The 21627-nt window shown below is 40.6% G+C and overlaps 1 protein-coding gene across 3 annotated transcripts in view; it reads left to right on the forward strand.

The window, feature by feature from the left end:
* TRUB1 (TruB pseudouridine synthase family member 1) overlaps window positions 1–19955 on the forward strand; it is a 58680-nt gene extending 38725 nt beyond the window's left edge. The window contains exons 9-10 of one of the 3 annotated variants that reach the window (XR_003797110.1): window positions 15751–16026; window positions 19799–19952. Coding sequence is in view for 1 of the 3 variants with exons in the window: in XM_029245873.1 (XP_029101706.1) it covers window positions 19788–19888 (101 nt within the window). In the remaining 2 variants the exon portion in view is untranslated. Of the gene's footprint in view, window positions 1–15750; window positions 16027–17137; window positions 17252–19787 lie in introns of those variants that run through there. The other 2 variants (XR_003797111.1, XM_029245873.1) reach the window with 2 other exon arrangements.
* Window positions 19956–21627: the final 1672 nt, after the last annotated feature.

Raw genomic sequence — 21627 nt, forward strand, 5'->3', positions numbered from 1 at the left:
GAACCAGGTGCCTTAAGAATGGCCATATCCTATTCTCTTGAATGAAGAAACATTGCCCCCTTGTTTGTAGAGTTTGTGAAGCAAGAAGCGGGGTAACTCACGAAGTGAATGATTTCAAAACCCAGCAAACATCTATGAAGCTGAAGCTTTTAAAAACTTCTTAGAAAACCATCGTCCCTCCTTTAGCCTCTCAGGGCAGATCTCACCTTACCTTGCAGGTGAATGTTTAGTGCAAGAGATTTAGGGAACATTTGAAATGTGTATCCCAACTTTGCTCTTTTGTTTGTTAGAGGAGTATAAATATTTTATCTGAATTTCACTAATGGCAATCCAGCATGAATACAGACCCAGCATTTGAGGACCTGTCATGTCTGAATTTCTCCAGAGTGCACCACTAGGCCAGCAAACGTGAGGCGGATTCCAGCTCAGTGTAAGAATGGATCCGGGAGCCACTGGAGCTGTCTGGAAATGTCGCAGAGGCTGAATGGTGGACAGGTTTGTCTGAGTCTCTCTCGTGTCCAGACGTCCTTCCTCCAACCCCAACATCACTCGATTAGCTCAGGCCCTTATCATCTCTCACCTGGGCTATTGCAGTCACCGTATTTAGACTTCCTCACCGATAGCCTCTTCCCTCTACCATTATCCTCCACTTTGCCTCCAGCGTGGCTGTTCTGCAACACAGCTGATCGATCATGTCATGCCTCTGTTTAAACTCTTAGCACCTATACCCAGCGATTTTTCAAGAGTCCAAGTGTATAGTAATGAAATCTTTCATCAGGGCTCAGTCAGAATCAATCCATCCTCATCTCAGTTGCCATGGTACCTCGTATACACGTTCATTACCATACTTAGCACCCCATTTTAATCATATCTTTACTTGTCTTCCCCACCAGACTGAGGGCTCTTTGAGGGCAATCACTATGTTTTCATCTTATTTCCCCAGCGCCTGGCGCATTCTAGGCACTCCGTATCATCAGATAAGCCTCAGGAGCCAGAATATGCCAAGTATAGGAAGACAGTGGACACTCAACAACGTTAAGGGCGTGAATAAAGTATAAAATAAATATTTATTTTATAAATAAAATACATTTTATTTTTTATATTTTAAAATAAATATAAAGTATATTTTATTTTTTATATTTAATAAAATAAATATTAAAAAATACATTTTTATAAATAAAAATGTCCTGAATAAAGGACATTCATTCAGCCCTTATTTATTGACCAGAGATCTAGCTGATCTTTCAATTAACCTTTAGCCTATCAGTGGTCCTTGAAGGCGGAAGCATTTCCCCCCATTTCCGGTGTAGTTGGGACAGGAATATGAGTAATGCAGTGAATGATACAGTCTAGAAATATTTATTCCTCTACACTAAGCTGTCTTTCAACTTTCAGATTCTATGAAAGAAACAAGATGATATATAGCTTATTCTAATTTGTGGTAACATTGTTTATTTGTTTCCTTTTTTAAAATATTTATTTATTTTTGGCTGCGTCGGGTCTTTGTTGCTGCGGGCGGGCTTTCTCTAGTTGTGGCGAGCGGGGGCTACTCTTGGTTGCGGTCAGTGTGTGGGCTTCTCATTGCGGTGGCTTCTCTTGTGGCAGAGCACGGGCTCTAGGTGCACCTGCTTCAGTAGTTACAGCGCATGGGCTCAGTAGTTGTGGCCCGCGGGCTCTAGAGCGCAGGCTCAGTAGTTGTGGCGCATGGGCTTAGTTGCTCCGTGGCATGTGGGATCTTCCCGGATCAAGGCTCGAACCTGTGTCCCCTGCACTGGCAGGCGGATTCTTAACCACTGTGCCACCAGCGAAGCCCCTATTTGTTTCCTTTTTAAGGAGGAGGTGGAATTGGATTGTTTGTTTGGTTTCTTCTTCAGTAAGAAGCATCTTAATATAACTAGTCTGGACATCTGTCCCATTTTCAAAAATTACAAGTTTCAATCATTGCTAAACTGTACAGATCCCAATCTGTCTGCTCTGCATATATTTGCATGTATAAAAGCAGAAGCAGCCTAAAAGTTTTTCTAATGCAATCCCCTAAATGCATGAAGTGTTAGATTGCTTTCCCCCATTGGTTCATGCATTGCCAAGGGCTTAAAAGGATCATTGATTTGAATTATTTAATGTGAACAGCAGGTTGAGTTTCTTTTTTTTTTTATAAGGACCTTTGGGACATTGCCTTAGTTTTTTTGTTTTTAAGTTAAATCTCATTTTTCTCTGAAAATAAGAAGTTAACGCTGTATTCACATAAGCTCCCAAAGTGCCAGATTTTCATTGTGTTTTTAAACCATATAGGAAATGCTTGATTCTGACGGAACATTGCTGCTGAAAATTGGGCTGAAATTTCTAGGCTGAAAATATAGTTATAACTACATGCTATTCTAGTGTTGTTTTATTTTTCCTTTCTTTTTTAAAAAATTTATTTATTTATTTATTTATGGCTGCGTCGGGTCTTCGTTGCTGCACGTGGGTGTTCTCTAGTTGCAGCGAGTGGGGGCTACTCTTCGTTGCCGTGGGCGGGCTTCTCATCGCGGTGGCTTCTCTTGTGGAGCACCAGCTCTAGGAGCGCGGGCTTCAGTAGTTGTGGCTCGCGGGCTCTAGAGCGCAGGCTCAGTAGTTGTGGTGCATCGCTCCGCAGCATGTGGGATCTTGCCGGTGCAGGACTCAAACCCGAGTCCCCTACATTGGCAGGCGGGTTCTTAACCGCTGCGCCATCAGGGAAGTCCTATTTTTCCTTTCCTGAAGTTGATGCAGAAGAAATAAAAGAGAGAGGGAGAGATCCTATCTATAATAAAAAGCCATCCTCGATTTTTGTTGTCTTGAAATTTAAGCTCGTTTTGACTTAAATTCAGTAAACACAGTCCTAGACTTTAAATGTTGAACATTTTTATTGTGTAATTTAAATTTTAGTTCCTAGTGTTTTTTGATGGTTTACTCTTTCCCTGTGGAAAGGCAGTTGTGCCGTGTCAGCACAGTTTGTGATGGTAACACCTGGGTGAATGGATTCATTTCAGTTTCTGTTCTGTTCAGAAAGCTTGCCAAAAATAGAGACTTGTTTGTGATGTCTCGTGTGGCTCCTAAAACAAAGCGAAGAGTCTTACTAATTCATTTGTCAGGACACTACACAAAGAAAAAAATGGAAGCCTCATTCACATAAGGCAGTCATGTGATGTAAAAAGTTTAGGTAAGGGGATTGATAGGGTGACCATATAATTTAGTATCTCAACCCCAATGCTTGTGAGAGTGAAATGGGAGTCCTAAAATAATTGAGACATTACTGATCCACAGCAGGTCTAAACTGGGGTTATCCAGGGCAACCAGATGCCATTGTCACCCTAACTACTTGCAACTACTATTTAAAGTCTCATTTACCGTGGTATATAGCAAGTTCTTCTGGGAATTCTCGTACGTCATTGATGTAGCTGTGTCAAGGAGTGATATGGTAGGCATTCTAATATATCAGGCAGTATAACACTTTCCTGGATTTCTAGTAGGTAAAAGGCGCGTTAGGGCAGAAGACAGAGCAACTGGGACTTGACAAAGGCTTTAACGCTGCCTAATGAAAAACCTGCTATAGCTAATGGTTAATTGTTATTGGCTAAACATCTTTCTTAGTAAATCAAATATATTTAGCACTTGTAGGAGGGCACAGAAATTGATAGCCTACAGGGGAAAGTTGTGATTTGGGTTGCCTGTGGCTTTGATTCCAGAATCAGAAATATTAGCCAAGGATGTCAGCAAATGAAATACGTTTTCTTTGTTACATGTCATGAGATGCAGCTACTGCCCTATTTTCACTTACAGTCTTCCTTCTGAATTAATATACCTTAAAAATAGCTGCGGATTCTCAAATCTGTAAGAATAGTATATGCTGCTTGCCACAATTTCTTTTCTCCTGAAGATCTCGTCAAGGTCTTTCAAGAATGCAGTTTAACTTAGCAAATATTAGGGGACCTACTCTGTGTGTTAGATGCCTCTGAGATACAAAGAGGAGGGTGAGTCTCTGCCCTCAAGGCATTTTCTATAATACAAGAAAATAAAGTGAATGCATAGCAATACAATACTACAGAGGCAGTTGCCATTAAAAAGATACATACGTTACAGCGGGGTGGTGGGTATGAGGATATTTATAACACAAGTCTATAATTTTCTGCATGTTTGAAATATCACTTAAAAAAATTTTAAAGCTGTATATCGCTATATCTATATAGTACCAGGAGAATTCAGGGAACTGGGCAGTTACATCCGGTTATGAGGATCTGTGTTGGGTTTATCTACCCTTTTCTGCAACATTCCATTTCCTTTAATTGTCACTTAGCTTCCCTAAAAACTCTCTCATGAAAAGAGTCTTTCTCCCACACCTATTCAGTGGTAGGCAGCACAACACACATTCTTTCGGGTGCCCAGAACATCCCCCATGGTTTGCCGCTAAGAGTCTTTGATGTGAGGTTCACTCTGTCTTTCTCTCTTAACCTTGCCCATCTCACATACACTGTGTGTTGGCACCTGCCCCCAAGACTGCCTCTCTCCTCACCCCATCCCTTGCCAAGGCAATCTGGTATATGCCCACTACTCACTTTCCCCAGAGCACAACTCCAATCCAAGCCACACACAGCTCTTGACAGGACTCTGCAGTGGGTTCCCTTCTCTCCCCGCACATGTCTTCTTCTCTGAGCACCTGAAGGAGGTGAGACTGGGGGAGAAGCAGGTGTGGAAATCCAGAGGATATTGAGAAGTGCCTTTGCTGGTTTGAGAAGTGTTATATTCAGGAGTTGCGGTTGGGTTGGTCTCAAAGGAGAGATGGAGGCTGAAGAGCTGAGATTCTTCAATGTGCGACGGATGTTCGTGGGCTAGGATCAGGTCATCCTTCTAGGGAGAGTGTAGATGGAGAAGCTGAATGACTTCTGAGTCCTTAGTCATCGCAAATCAGGCCGATGTGGTAGGAGGAAGCCTGGGGAGAATGAAGGGGGTACTGGTCAGTACTAATGAGGGAACTGGTCAGGTCAGAGCCAGTGATCACCGAACCTGGAGAACTTGAGTTTGTTGGTCATCTTGAAAAGAGTAGGTTCAGAGACTATTTGAAATTATTTGTAATCGCATTATTCTGGGCCAAATGACCAGAAAAACAACCAATACTTACTGAGCAGTTACTGCATGCCCCGCTCTGTATTATTCCCACTGAGGTCTCCCAGCAGCCCTCTAAGATAAGTATCATATCCCCATCTTACAGATGATAACGCTGAGGCACAGAGAAATTAAGTAGTTTGCCTAAGGTTACACCAGCTGATTAGTGCAGAGCGAAGATTTGAACCCAGGCACTGTGACCCCAGAGCCCATGCTCTTAATTACTAGGCTGATGCTCATAGAAGATTGTGTGGGGGGTAGGGGGAGAAGGGGAGGAGAGGGGAGAGGTGGGGAGAGGCGGGGAGGGGAGGGAGCACCTCTGGACTTGAGAATTAGGAGTTGTTTACACAGAAGTAAAAATTAAAGCTGTGGTTGTGAATGAGATCAGTGAGGAGAGTGAAATTAAGTGTGTGGAAGAGAGAGAGACCCAACAATCACAGGGACAGTGAGCTGATCACTGGCTAAGGATTAGACCCTTGAAAATATCTACTGATAGACCCAGGTTTCTTAGACTCTGAAGAACTCACATCGCCTTTGATGAGCGCAAGAACGTCATATCCTCCTGTAATATTATTTATAATGCAAGTCACATTAAATACTGTGAAGGAAATCAAAGCAATGGACAAAATGCCACTTTGTTTTTGAACTCAACCCTTACTCCCAGATTCTGATATGTGTCTGTACAGGGGCTGACAACACACACACATACACACACGCAGGAGCAGTCCTGGCTTGGCAGGTGGGAGGAGAAAGTTGAACAGAATGAGCCATTTGAGAGATGGTCAGTCAGAGGCCAAGAGAGGAGACCGGGACAGGTTTTCGTAGTGAAGCCCAGGGGATGAGACCTCTCGTCTAAGAAGAGAATGGCAGCACTGCTGGATGCACAGGACAGGGTTCCTTCGGGGGCTGCTGAGATCTGTTTACCTTGGTAATAACACTGGTGCATATGCAGTAGTGTAAGGAAATGGATATTGTGTTTACAAGCAGACAACGTGGTGGGAAAACATATTTTCAGACCTATAATGGGTAATAGAACAACAAGCTGAAACCCTCCAATCCATTTTCTTGCTTTCCTGAGAGAACTGATCATTAGAATTGCGGGTAACCTTGAGAAAGGAAGAAAAAAAGCTCCACTGGAGCTGGGCTCATTTTCAGCTGTCAGCGGAAAAATACAATCCCGTACCAGCCTCCAGCAAAGCTCTCAGTCTTGGCCAGCCAGTAGTTGTTTTCCAACTTCTCTCTGTTACCTTTAAAATCCAAACATTTTTCCATCCGTTCTTTTCTGCTATGCCAGCACTGATCAAGCTAAGTGCGAGCGTTTGCAACATCAAGATACCAAGATTACTCACTATGTCACTGGACATGCAGATGCGGACGGCCCACCTCCTGCAGCTGCTGGATCAGGCTGTGCTTTTTTTTTTTTTTTTTTTTTTTGGTAGAAGTTCTTTACATATTTGCATTGTTAACCCCTTGTCAAATATATGGTTTGCAATTATTTTCTCCCATTCCATAGGCTGTCTTTTCTCTTATTAAAAAAATTGTTTTATTGAATTAATTCAACATGTAACGTTGTGTAAGCTTAAGGTATACAGTATGTTACTTTGATACATTTATGCATTGTAATATGTTTTAGTGATATTTATCACATTACATAATTATAGTACAATATTATTGTCTGTATTCATTATATTGTGCATTAGATCTCTATGGCTTATTTACTACTTGTTACACATTTGTACCCTTAAACACCATAAATCTTATCCACACCCCATCTCCCTGGTCACCAGCATTTTTACTCTCTACTTTATACAGGTTGACTTTTTTAGATTCCATGTATAAGTGACATACAGTACTTGTCTTTGTCTGACTTATCTTGCTTAGCATAATATACTCAAAGTCCATCCATGTTGTCACAAATGGCAGGATATCCTCCCTTCTCATGACTAAATAATATTCTGTTATGTAGATGTACCATGTGGTTGTTTTTCCATTCATCTGTTGATGGGCATTTGAGTTGTTTCCATGTTTTGCCTAATGTGAATATGCACTCCCATATTTACTGAAGCATTATTCACAGGCTGTGCTTTTGAAGGGATATGGTAACAGCCACGTTCAGTCAATCTTGCTTTGAACTAATGGACGAAAAGAGGCAGCTGACCCTCCACTGTAAGGGATAGCAACACTATAAGAAATCTTTATTTTTTTCTGTGTCAGTTTCCTACCTTTCCCTAATTTCATAGATGAAATCACATGTGTAGAACCAACTTTGCAATTTAGCTCTGAAGTCCAGAATGGCTACAGGGGAGTGCCGTGCCTTTTCAGATACTTATTCCCTTATGTGTTAAATCACCCAGAAAGCTGGAGGAAGATGCTTTCCTGCTTGAGCAGGTGCAAGAAGGGTGCTATCTGAAGGATATTCCGACATTTTACAGTTGAAAGGATGTGGAAGGTCTGGGAGTATTAATAATAACTATTACTTTTTATTTTTTAAAATAAATTTATTTACTTTTATTTATTTATTTTTGGCTACATTGGGTCTTTGTTGCTGCGTGCAGGCTTTCTCTAATTGCAGCGAGCGGGGGCTACTCTTCATTTTGGTGAGTGGGCTTCTCATTGCGGTGGCTTCTCTAGTTGCGGAGCATGGGCTCTAGGCACGTGGGCTTCAGTAGTTGTGGCTCGCGGGCTTAGTTGCTCCGCGGCATGTGGGATCCTCCCGGACCAGGGCTCGAACCTGTGTCCCCTGCATTGGCAGGCGGATTCTTAACCACTGTGCCACCAGAGAAGCCCCTATCTTTTTATTTTTAACCTCAGAGGCAGGGAGTGGAGTCAATTATACTGCTCAGTTCACGGCACACTTTTATTGCCATGCCTTACAATGCCTGCTCTTCTTTCATGTATTTATTCCCCATTCCTGTTCTCTCACTGACCACGCCCCCTTACCCCCATAGGTGATTTGCTCCAATGTGTTTACTGTGTATTTGTTTATTTGTGTGCATTCTTACAAATTGTGTACTATCAACCTACATAATGCTGCTTACTGTGTTACGTATCTTTCTCTTTCTTTTTTCACTCAACTAGGTTTTTAAGATTTATCCTTGTTGCTATGTGCATATCAAGTCTATTGATTCTAATTGCCGCAGAATATTCCACAATTCTAATCTCTTCATTGGGTGCTTAGTATATGCTAGGTTCTATATTAAAGTGCTTTAGATGCGTGATCTCATTTGATCTTACCGACAACCCAGGAGCAGGGTACTGTAATTTTGGCCGGATTCCCAAACCGAGTGAAACAAATCAGAATCATGATAGGGGATTCAATAGAGTGAAACCAGTGTGCCAGGAGCCAGGTAGTATTTGCTCAGCATAACTCAGGGGCTGCTCTAGCAGCCCCTTCCTGCTTCATTTCTTCTCTTGGACTCTAAACACTGCTGATTTCAACTCATGAGTTCAGCAAATGATTCTTGGGAATCACCTAATACCCAAAGAAAAAGGAGCTGCAGCAAGCATTGGGATCCATGTAAATTCTCTCGAAAGAATAATTTTATAGAAGCTAAGGTGGCCTTAGTGCCCCTTGAACATAGTGTGCTCAGCCCAGACTTGAGCCTAGTGGTTCCAATAGGAAATTACAGAAATTTTGGGCTTCAGAGCAGGATCTGCATCTTCAGTGGCACAACCAGTTGGGTAAAGAGACAGTTGCCTGTGATCTCAGTTGCCTCCTTTTCTCCGGTGGAATGGAGAGATGGTGGGATGTGTCACTTGAGTGTTGCCTAACAATCTCATACAGGAGGCTGGAAACTGTGACTGCAGATCATAAGTATGTAAAAATTAATAGACTCTTTATGCAGAATATGAACTCTTGTATGGATACAGTTAAAGTGTTGTCCTTTATGTCTTGATTCCCACCTGAATCTGGTAGGATAATATATACCCCTTAAAAACTTTTTGTCAACAATTGCACTATATCCAGTGTAACTCCCAAATTAAACTCCACGAAAATGCTTCAAAACCCAGTATAGGGAGATTTTTAACCATGTGTGACAAAAGAGAGCTTACTTTAGTGTTGAAATTCTTCAGAGAAGTATTTAATTATGTTCTCTCAGATCTTGTATTTTGTTTCTCAAGCCTTCATTTCTATCTTATTCATTTTGGAAGTAATGCATTTAAGTAAAACTTTCAATGATCGAGTATCTTTGGAAAATTCTCTGGTTCCTTTCATAGTTCTGTAAAAAATAATGCTGATATTACATTTCTTTCAAATTGTTTATTTCTCTAAGGATTTAAAGCATATGTCTAATTTGTGTTGACTAGTTTTCACTTCTGGTCATCAAGCTTCTGTTCTCTTATTACCCTGTAAATCCAACTGGCTAATCTAATAAAGAGCTTCTAACAGATTCTTTTTTCCAGTATGTCTTATCTTTTGACTGAATGCCAGTAACAAACTTAACTGTTAGGATTCTTTGCAATATTTCCCAGAGCACACTGACTACTTCCCTCTTCTGAGAGTAATGCCAAAGTATGATGCAATAAGATAATGTGAACCCAGCATGGACATAGCAAAAATTGGAAGGAAAGGAACCTCTCTGGGCTTGAGCCATAGATGAAAGGTCCTGAGGTGAAACAGACATAGTCTGTGCCCATGAAGTACAGAGGAGGGATGGAAGAGTCATGCCTGATGAAGCTTGATACACACCAGGGAGGAACTCAGAGCTTCCCTGTGCAGCCCAGGGGTCAGGGAGGGCCTCCCGTAGGGAGCAGCCTCGGAGCTGCCAGGTGATGGGGAAACTCTAGGTCAGCTCTTCTGACTTCCCAGAGCTGCTTTTTCACATCCACTCATTGGCATTGGAGTGTGACCACCTTCAGGGACCCACAAGTCTGCTGGGTCCTCTTCTCTGCAGAGTAGTAACACTAACATGGAACCAGGCCCTAGGAAAGGGCTGTCACCTTATCCTACTCAGAAACTAGTTCACTGGAAGGACCTATGGGCCACTCACTTTCTGATTGCAGAAGCCCATGGACATTTCCATTGCTAGGTCTCCTTTTCTCCTTCTCTTCCTTAGAATCAGAATTTAGAGAACACAATGTGCCAGAAAGTCAGCCCTTCCTTGCAGGGCAAGACCTAAGGCTCTTTCCCAGCAGGAATAAGAGTGGATGCAAGTTTCCTCTTCTTCCTGTGGTGGACAGGCTCTCTGACAGCCCAGAAAATTTTAATTACTTGGGGGTTTTTTTGGCCACACCCCAGGGCTTTAGGGACCTTAGTACCCCGACCAGGGAGTGAACCTGGGCCGTGGCAGTGAAATCACCGTGTCCTAACCATTGGACCGCCAGGGAATTCCCAGCCTGGAAAAATTTGACACAGACCTGGTAGGCAGCCCAAAGTGGTGGGGCGGGGTGGTGGTGGGATGAATTGGGAGATTGGGATTGACATGTATACACTAATAGGTATAAAATGGATAATTAATAAGAACCTGCTGGATAAAAAATAAATAAAATTCAAAAATTGAAAAAAAATTTGGCTGTGTTGGGTCTTCGTTGTGGTGCGGGGCTTCTCATTGCGGTGGCTTCTCTTGTTGCGGAGCACGGGCTCTAGGTGTGCAGGCTTCAGTAGTTGTGGCTTGTAGGCTCAGTAGTTGTGGCTCATGGGCTTTGTTGCTTCGCAGCATGTGGCATCTTCCTGGACCGGGGCTTGAACCCATGTCCCCTTGTATTGGCAGGCGGATTCTTAACCACTGCATCAGCAGGGAAGTCCCTTCTTCCTTATTCTGAGCTCTATGCCTTCAGAGCCTATTCTGATTATCCTATAATGTCTGCCTCTCCCTCTTCTCTGTTAGAAATGGAAAGACATGTAAGCCACTTGCCTTTTACTGAAAGAAGAATTAGTTAAATAAAAATTGATAGGAAAAATGAAAATATAAATTAGGCAGTATACTAACAGGAACGAGAAGATATTTGACTCAATTAAAAACTGACAGGAAGGAAAAAAGAAAAGAGGGAAGAGAGGACCAAAGTAATAACCTGAATGACCTATTTGTTAAAAAAATAACATCAGAGCAAGTAGATATTGTTTATACTCATGTATATTTCTATAGAGTAAAATTTGTAGAGATCATATCTGATCGTTTCTGAGTAAAGAGAGCTGCAGGTAGAATTAAGAAGAGATTCAAAGAAATGTAAAACCCTAGCACGTGCTATGTCTACCTGGAATGGTTACTCATCTGCTCTAAACTATGACGTGTTTAAGACTCAGCTTTAATGTAATTCAGATACATAAACTGTATTTACATGTAAGCTTGCACACTATGTAAATTGGTACAGCCTCTATGGAAAACAGTAGGGAGGTTCCTCAAAAAATTAAAAATAGAACTGGCATATGATCCAGCAATCCCACTTTGGTGTGTATACCCAAAGGAAATTAAATCGCTATCTCAAAGAGATATCTGCACCCCCATGTTTACTGCAACATTATTTATAATATTCAAGCCATGGAAACAACCCAAGGTGCCATCGATGGGTGAATGGTCAAAGAAGATGTGGTATGTATACAATGAAGTATTATTCAGCCATAAAAAGAAGGAAATCCTGCCATTTGCAACAACATGGATGGACTCTGGGGCATTAGGCTACGTGAAATAAGTCAGACAGAGAAAGACAAATACTGTATGACCTCACTTATATGTGGAACCTTAAAAAACTGAAATATACAAACAGAGAAAGGATTAGTGGTTGCCAGAAGCAGGTGTGAAAGGCAGAAGAGATGGGTGAAGGTAATCAAAAGGTACAAAGTTCTAGTTAGAAGATAAATAAGTTCTGGGGATGTAATATGCAGCATGGTGACTGTAGTTAACAATACTGTACATTTGAATGTCACTAAGTGAGTAAATCTTAAAAGTTCTCATCACAAGAAGAATATTTGTAACTGTGTGAGGTGATGGGTGTTAACTTACTGTTGTAATTATCTTGCAAAATATACAAATGTCGAATCATTATGTTGTACACCTTAAATGAATACAATGTTAAATGTCGATTATATCTCCATAAAACGGAAAAAAAGGAGACTATAAAGAGAGAATGAGAGAACGAGGCAGCAGAACACTCAGGATTTCATACTTCTCAGTCTCCAAAATCACAAGTGTCTCAGACAAAAGAGGAAAAAAGCAACTCTATGAAAGAAAAGCTTGGTGCTGTAAGGTTTAAAACGTACTCCTGACCCAACTCCACCATTGAAATCCTCCCCAGTGTTGCACAGCAAAGGATCCCAATCCTAGGAAGTGTTAAATTGAATTTCTGTAACATAAAATACAAAATATCAAAAAGTACTGTGAAGCAACAGTTATTAAATCTGAACTGGTGCAGGAATAAATCAACAGATCAATGAGGCAGATCAATCAACAGATCAATGAGGCAGAAATCAAGTCCAGGAATAGACTCAAATGCATAAAGTAATTTAATATAAAATAAAGGTAACATGGTGAACCAGTGGAAGAAAATTGATCACGCAATAATTGATATCGAGGTAGTTGGCTTGTCACTGGGAGAGAAGTAAGCTTACTCCCTACGCTAAATGAATCGGAGATGGATAAAAGACATCTGTGTGTGCTAAATACATTGAAAATATTTTTTTTAGAATATCTGCTGGAACCAACCATGCCACTGATCAAATAAAGATGCAGAACTGTAAAACAGACCCAGTTTATCAAAGCATTTTATTAAAAAAGTTTGTTTACTTTTTAAAAAATTTATTGAGGTATCGTTGATTTACAATATTATATAGGTTTCAGGTATACAACATAGTAATTCACAATTTGTAAAGCTTATACTCCATTTATAGTTATTATAAAATATTAGCTATATTTTCTGTGCTGTACAGTATATCCTTGTAGCTTATTTATTTTATACATAGTAGATTATATCTCTTAATCACCTACCCCTATCTTGCCTTTCCTCCCTTCCCTCTCCCTAAAAAGAATTTTATTTTTAACATTCTGCACTGACTCGCTGAATGAGCATTAATATGGAAGTTGCCTTTTCAAATGATGAACTCAATCTTCCCATTCAATGTAGGAACCTCTAATATTTAAAAAATAACTGGACCGGTTTTTTTTAGGCCTGGTTAGAGCTAAACGAGGAGATTAGTAGTTCTTTGCATAGAGGGTCAGAGTTAAAGTTGAGCTAATTCTGACATCTATTAACACGAAGCAAAATTAGTAGAGTATACCTGCTTGGACACCTTTATGGTTAAATTTGTTTATTGAACCAACAGATGCAGTTTATATTGGGAATTTTTAACATATCAAAATGATCTTGGCTTAGCCTAGCCAAATAATATATTTTGTTTATGTTAACTATTTTCCTCAACAGGCTGATTTTAGCTGCTTGAAGAAAAGACATACACACAAATACATACATTTAGAAATTATATAATATCAAAATTCAGTCCTAAATGTCAGGGCGCAGAACTACATCCTAACAACAGAGATGCATATAAAATTTGTATTTTTGTGTTTCAAAAATTACTCATAGGAATTTGATAATGATTTCTTGGATATGATACCAAAGGCACAGGCAACAGAAGAGATAAGAAGGCAAGTAGGACTTCATAAAATTTTAAAATTTTGTGCAACAGTACACTTTCAACAGAATAAAAAGTCATCCCACAGAATGGGAAAGAATATTTGAAAATCATACACTTGATAGGGAACTAATATCCAGAATATATAAAGAACTCCTAAAACTCAACAACAACAAAAACAAATAACCCAATTCAAAAATGGGCAAAGGACTTGAATAGACATTTCTCCAAAGAAGACACACAAATGACCAATAAGTGCCTGAAAAAGATTCTCAGCATCACTAATCATAAGGGAAATGCAAATCAGAACTACAATGGAATGCCATCTCATGCCCATTAGGATAGACACAATTAAAACAAAACAGAAAACAGCAAGTGTTGGCCAGGATATGGAGAAATTGGATCCCTTGTGCACTGTTGGATGGGAATGTAAAATGTAAAATAGTACAGCTGCTGTGGAAAAGTGTGGTGATTCCTCAAAAAATTGAAACTAGAGCTACCATATGATCCAGCAATGCCACATCTAGGTATATACTCAAAAGAATTGAAAACAGAGTCTTGAAGAGATATCTGTATACCCATGTTCATAACAGCATGATTCACAATCATAGCTAAAACGTGGAAGCAATCCAAGTGTCGACAGATGAATAGATAAGGAAAATGTGGTTATACGTACAATGGAACATTTTTCAGGAAATAAAAAGTAAGGAAATTCTGATATATGCTACCACATGGATGAGCCTTGAGGACATTATGCTAAGTGAAATAAGCCAGTCACAAAATACAAGTACCATATGATTCCACTTATTTGAGGGACTTGGAGTAGTTGAAATCATAACAGAGACAGAAAGTAGAATGGTGGTCACCCGGGGCTGCAGGGAGGGGAAAAGGGGAAATTATTATTTAATGGGTACAGAGTTTCAGTTTTACAAGATGAAAAAGGTTCTGAAGATGGATGGTGGTAATGATTGCACAACATATGAATGTACTTAATACCATTGAACTGTACACTTAAAACCCATCAAGATAGTATATTTTGTGTTATGTGTATTTTACAATTTTTAAAATTATTTTTAAAAATTGCTAGTAAGAAAAATATCAATAGTTCCCCAATCAACCCTCAATTACCTGAGGGAAAATTAACGTGGTTAAAGACTCAAAATGGCATAATGAAATATACCCAAAAGGACGGAAAAAAGGAATGAAGAGTAATAAATGAGGACATTAGGGCACAGGCACCATGAGGGCTGGGAAATGAACTTGCTTTTGAATGAAAGCAAAAGGTAAGACTAACACGCAGAAGTACCACAAATTGATAGCTGAGCTCTTATGATGTAACTGTTCTAATCACTTGACATACATTAACTCATTTCATCCACACAGCAGCCCTCTGAGGCAGACATTATCATCCCCATTTTACAGATGAGGAACAGACCCAAAGAGACTGAGCAACTGGCCCAGTTTCATAGCTGACACGTGGTGGAGGTAGAATTTGAACCTGAAATTGACTCTGATCCATGTTCTCAGCCGCTTCATGAAGTGAATATCAACGTTGGCAGAAGTGGGCCCCAAATCTGCCTCTGTGTTTTCCAGTAGCCAAAACAGAAAGTGTGATCAGATCTCACTTTAATTAAAAAAAAAAAAAATCTCAAGGCAGAGAAATAGTGTGTTGTTGAACACACCCTGCTAGTGTGTGTTTGTGTATACCAACCTCACTGATATTTTCCAGGTGGCCCACGCATTTGTGCTCTAATGTCTTACAGAATAAAAATGGCCAGAGTTAAGGTGTGGTTTCTAGGCCCTGAGGTTCAGACTGAGCTTTTGTTTTTATTTTTCCTTGTAGACTTTATTTTTTAGAACAGCTTTGGATTACAGAAAAATTGAGAAAGCAGTACAGAGTTCCCATATACCCCACACCCAGAGTCCATGATTATTACCATTTTACATTAGTATGGTACATTTGTTACGACTGATGAACCAATACTAATACATTATTATTAACTCAGGTCCGTCCTTCATTCAGATTTCCTTACTTTTTACCTAATGTCCTTTTTTTCTTCCAGGAATCCACGTGACGTTTGATTTTCATGGCCCCTTAGGCTCCTCTTGGCTAGGGCTGAGTTTTACTCTGCCTTAGGCAGAAAATGAGGATGTTAGCTTAGTTCCTTTGAAGCATCACAGCTCCATATTTTCAAGCGCTGTACAAACAGCCTAATGTTATGATGGCTCATAACAGTGTTTCAAGGTGGTGAACATCTCTGTTTTCTGTGCCAACCGAAAAATCTGTTGCTTCGTCTCCTGCCAGATGACTGACTGGGTATGCAAGAGCATTTTTCCAGGTAAAGTATCTTTCCTGGGATTTCTTAAAATGCAGGCTTATATGCAATAATTGTTCAATTACAAGGCTTATGTTCACATTTCATCCATTCTATTTTCACTGACTATATCTCCAACTCTGAAAAGTATGGTTTTAATCACTCAGAAAATTTAACATGACTGTAATTATTTTTTCGCCATCAGCTTCCCCTCCATCAACTCTTTCCCTTTTGCCAATTTGCTTATAAACACACTCAGGATTCCCCAAGCTTTAAAAAGCAAAGAAAAAGTTTCTTACTATCCAGTTACTGTCTGATTCCCTTGTTCCATTCATTGCTGGAATTCTTGAAAGTCTGGCCTGTATCATTATTTCTGTTTCGTTTCCATCTTTTTATTCCTTAATCCAGGATAGTCAGGCCTCCTCCTTCACTGCTTGAAACTTCTCCCTGAGGGTGACTCATAAGCTCCAAATCTAGTCACCCTGTCTTGCTTCTCTTCCTTCTTATGCTCTTAGAGCATCTGACTGTGGTGTTTATTTCCTCCTTTAGAGCGTCTCTCATTTGGTTTTCAGAACATGAAGTGATGAGGTTTTCTTTTCCCTTTCCAGCCATGCCGTTATCTTTTCAGCTTCCCTTCCCCTCTCGTGTCCTCGATGTCATTGTTTCCCAGGATTGGCCTCACCTCTTTGTCTTCCCCAGGCCATCCTGTCCACACACGTGTTTATGACATTGTTATATCTATGTCAATAACTCCGGTCTTTCTCTAAAGCCCCAGTTTCCCATTTACAAAAGTCTGTAGACATTTCCAATTGAATATCTCTCTAATATATTTAACCTGCTGAATATCTAACAGATAGTCTTTCCCACCAAATCAGTTCTGCTTCAGCTTTTCCTGTTTCCTCTTGGTGATACCACACTTCTCCCAGGAGCCCAGACTTGAAACCTTGAATTTTTTCACAGCTTTCCTCTTATCTCCCATAATTAATCAGCAACTGCTATCAATTTTTCCTTGATAAAATCTTTCTATACTTCCTTTCCTGCTATTATAATTCATTCATTCATTCATTCATTCAGCAAATATTTATTGAGTGCTTACTATACACCAAACATTTTTGTTTTGTTTTCCTGTCTCTAGTTGGTCCCCTGCCAATCAATTCAAAAGTACTGCCAGGTGTATATTCAGAATATTCTATTCTGATTATCATCTCCATGCTTAGAAACATGCAACGGCTGCCCTTTGCCTACTGCAAAATACAGAAGCCCTCTGCAGAGTCCTAAGGGTTCCGTGGAGCTCCTTAAAGGTACCAAAGTATGTGAGATTAATGGGAGGAAGCACTTCAGCTACAGCAGCTCTGTCTGCTCCCATTTAATAATTGTCTTTAAAAGCTAAAAAAATGTTTTCAACACTACTGTTTTAGCCTTAGCCTAATACTTAATGCCGTCTTCAGTCAAACTCTAAATGACTTTCCAGACAGACAATCCACTTTTTAACCAAATGAGACTACTGGTTGTCACCTATGGAAATCAAGTAATCCACCACCCCTTCAAGCCTTCGCTCCACCATCACCTTTTCCTGGGATGTCCTGTGCTCATCTAACCGTGTTGAATTCCATACCCTAACTTTTATTTTATTTTTTATTTTTTAAATTAATTAATTAATTTATTTATTTTTGTGGTACGCGGGCCTCTCACTGTTGTGGCCTCTCCCGTTGCGGAGCACAGGCTCCGGATGCGCAGGCTCAGCGGCCATGGCTCACGGGCCCAGCCGCTCCGCAGCATGTGGGATCTTTCCGGACCGGGGCACGAACCCGTGTCCCCTGCATCAGCAGGCGGACTCTCTACCACTGCGCCACCAGGGAAGCCCCATACCCTAACTTTTAAATGACAGCTCAAATTCCAAGAAGAGTGTTCCTTTTTCTGAACGTCTATGAACTTGGTTTCACAAATCTTTTTGGCACTTATTACAATACTTAACTTGATTTTGTTATTTGTAAGTTCATTCCTTATATGCCCTTAGATGATCTCAAAGCGTTTTAGGCTCCTTGAAGGCAAAAGTGATGTTCTAAATAACTTTCTATCTTCCATAGTAGCTAACATAGTACCTCATCTGTCAAAAGCAAGGGATAGACATTTGTTGAATGAACAAATCTGTTTCCCTATGGTCTTGCCATGAAAGATCCTGTCAAAAAGAAAAAAAAAAAATTTGTAAAGTCAGTCTTTTGTGTGTATTCATATAAAGGAGAGCAAGAGAAAAGAAAATGAGGAACCATGAAAACAAGGGGTAAGTAAGAATAATATGTAGAAAAACCATATTTTCTTATTCAGGAGCATCCATGAAGGTAAATTGGGTAAGCAATAATCTTTCTTCACTTCGTATTTAGTTCACTTTTTTTTCACCTTAGTTTTGATGAATTCACATAGGAGACATTAAATTATTAAAGTTTTCAGTATCCCTGGAGATAAGAAGGGCTGCTATGTTCATTAGACAGATAGGGAAGCTCAAATTATCAGTGACTTAAACAAGGACACATGGCATAGAAATGAAGCATAAACCTCCAGGTGTGGGTTATAGAATTTGGATTCCCAGCTTGTGACTCTTCACCTTTTGTCTCTCTCCCCAAAGTTCTGATCTTTTCTTGTGCATAGGAAAATCATGTTTGTTTCTCACCATCCTGAGGATTACAACAGCCCCTTTAAAGCCTCCTTTATACATTCAATAACATCAGCAGCCAGTGTTCTTTGAGCACTTACTGACTGTATATCATCATGTACACACACGGTTCCCACTTTAACACAGAGAGTCCGCAGCACTGTACTCTAAGCAGGTCCCACCAAGACCCCGCTGAAGCGGGTGGCATAAATGGCTAAGCGCCGCCATGCTGATCTTGAGTACTCGGGATGCAAATGATGTCTTTCATCACTTTTTGCTGGCTTATTTATTTTGCCCATGGGGGAGTGGCTATTGCATCCATGTTATATCCATGTATTGTTGGACGGTGAGCATCACTTGGCTTTTTCCAAGCAGAACTTATAGCTGATGACAAGCTGTTGCTGAGAAAATGAAAATTTTTTCTGAATTCAGTTCTGCATGGAAACAGTTGACCAATTTTCATTGTTGCTGCAATGTAGCTCTGTTGCTCTTGGTTGATTTTGAGTAATAGCTTCACTTGTGTAGCAAAGAGATTTTATTTGAAGTCCATTCAGAGATTTGGTTCAACAAACTGGGCTACAGGTTTCAGAAAATCTCTTTTGAACCTTCCAATAATAGACTTTTTCATCTATTATTCCTGGAACACTTTATCCTTCACAGCCAAGCATGTGGATAGCTTTGTTGTTCACTGTGTTCTGTGTTTGCCGTTATGACCTACATTTTCAACTTGGGATAAAGGATAAAATTTCTTTTATTTTACTGATTAATTACTTGAATTTCCACTTTCCTTCATCAGCAGGAAGCCCAATATCTTCTTGAAAATTTCCTTTTCTCAGTCCAGGAACTTACTTGGTCTGTAAGGGGTCAGTCTTCTTTCTTAATATCAGAGAAAAAAAGAACTGTAGCTATTGTCATCTGCAAAATATCACTTTGGAAAACTGGTCCTATGTAGATCTTTGGACCCTTGTCCACTAGGTAATGGTGCACTGGCCAGGCCAGCTTCCTGTTCAGGCTGCAGTCGTGTTCCATGTTTAACTTGTAAGTTACAGCAGGTACTGAGTAATCAACTATACACAGCTGGTAGAGCAGTAGAGACTACCAGCTGGTTATTAGTCCTGATAACAGTCCTTTTCAGTTCCTCTGCAGATGGTCAGCCCTATTCCACCAGAGAACTCCCACCATGCTGAAGTGGCTGAATCTGGGGGCGCCTCCAGCCTGGACCACATGCTGTACTAGAACCAGCCCACCTCCAGAGCTGTGGAAGAGCTGGATCACCATTCTATTTTTTTTTTTTTTTTTTGCGGTACACAGGCCTCTCACTGTTGTGGCCTCTCCCGTTGCGGAGCACAGGCTCCGGACGCGCAGGCTCAGCGGCCATGGCTCACGGGCCCAGCCGCTCCGTGGCACGTGGGATCTTCCCGGACCGGGGCACGAACCCGCGTCCCCTGCATCGGCAGGCGGACTCCCAACCACTGCACCACCAAGGAAGCCCCTGGATCACCATTCTTGACAGCCTTTCTTCAAGGTATTTTATTTCGGGGGTATTTTTACTTTTAACAGCCACAGGGATTATTTAGACTCTTGGGGCACAGGAGTGGAGTGCCTTTACTTCCAGAATGCCCCCGTATTAGTAGTGTCCTAGGGCTGCCATAACAAAGTACCACTGGGTGGCTTAAAACAACTGACATTTATTCTGTCACGGTTGTGGAGGCTAGAAGTCTAAAGTCAAGGTGTCGGCAGGGCCATGCTCCCTCTGAGACACGTAGAGGAGAATCCTTCCTGGCGCCTGGCAGTTTGCTGGCAATCCTTGGAATTTCTTGCTGTTCTCCCCTCCTGTGTCTCTGTGTCTCTCCTAAACTTCTTATAAGAACAACAGTTATTTTGGATTAAGGGCCCCGCCTTACCTTTGACTTCATTTTAACTAATTCCATCTGCAATGACCCTATTTCCAAATAAGGTCACGTTCTGAGGTACTGGAGTTAGGACTTCAGCATATCTTTTGGGGAGACACAATTCAACCCATAACAGCCCCTGTGCTATTTTGCAAATACATACACCTCCCCTTCCCAAAGTTCTTCATAGCTGAAAGCAACTCTTATACCAAGAAACAAAATACCATGTTATGTAAGCTTCACCTAGGATAATAGGTCCCTGCTTGCCTGCACTTGCATAAGCCTCAGAACCACCCAGGAAACTCAGTATTAAGACAAAGAAGGTCCTCTCCAAGGAGACTTTCTGTTACTGCCTGTCCAGTGAATTTCTCTTGGGAGAAAAAAATCAAAGTAAATTTTACCCCCCTATGTATCATATCAGACTTGGTTGGTCAAAGAAATTAGCTACATGAATACATACCAGATGGAAGCTTTCCTCTGCTTTTCTGCCCCAATAGAATCTAGGGAAATTGTCAGAACTCTTGTTTTAATTAAGAAAATTAAGATTCAGAGAAGTGAAGTGGCTGTCCAGGTCAGTCAAATGGTAAGTGACAGAACTGTGATTAAGAATCCTCACATCTTCATAGCTCTGAACACCAGACCATGCTAAATTCCGTCCATCTTTTCCAAAACCCAGCTGAAGACCCTCAACTTCGAAGACAGTATTTTTTGCTTCCATTGATGGATCATTGATCTAGGAAAGTGAGGTTAGCATGAGATCATAAAAGGCTTGAATGAGAGCCAGAGGAGTTTAGATCTTATTTAGCAGGAAGTGAAGACTTTTTTAAAGAGGAGAATGACATGATTGGGATTGAAGTTTTGGAAGATTAATCTGTAGGGTATATTCAAGTATGAAAGAGGAGAATCAAGGGGGCGCATTAGGAGACCAGTAAGAAAGTTCAGGAAAGAGGAAGTACACAATGAGACAAGGGCATTGGCAGAAGTCAAAGATGGTTCCAAGGTTTGAGCCTTTAGGAGGCAGAGCTTCTTTAAAAATAGGGAACACAAAAGTGGCTGACCTGGGAGGGAAGGTGAATTCAACAC

This window comes from Monodon monoceros, unplaced genomic scaffold (assembly GCF_005190385.1).
Source record: "Monodon monoceros isolate NGI ecotype Baffin Bay Population unplaced genomic scaffold, NGI_Narwhal_1 Super_Scaffold_4, whole genome shotgun sequence".
Classification (NCBI taxonomy): Eukaryota; Metazoa; Chordata; class Mammalia; order Artiodactyla; family Monodontidae; genus Monodon; species Monodon monoceros.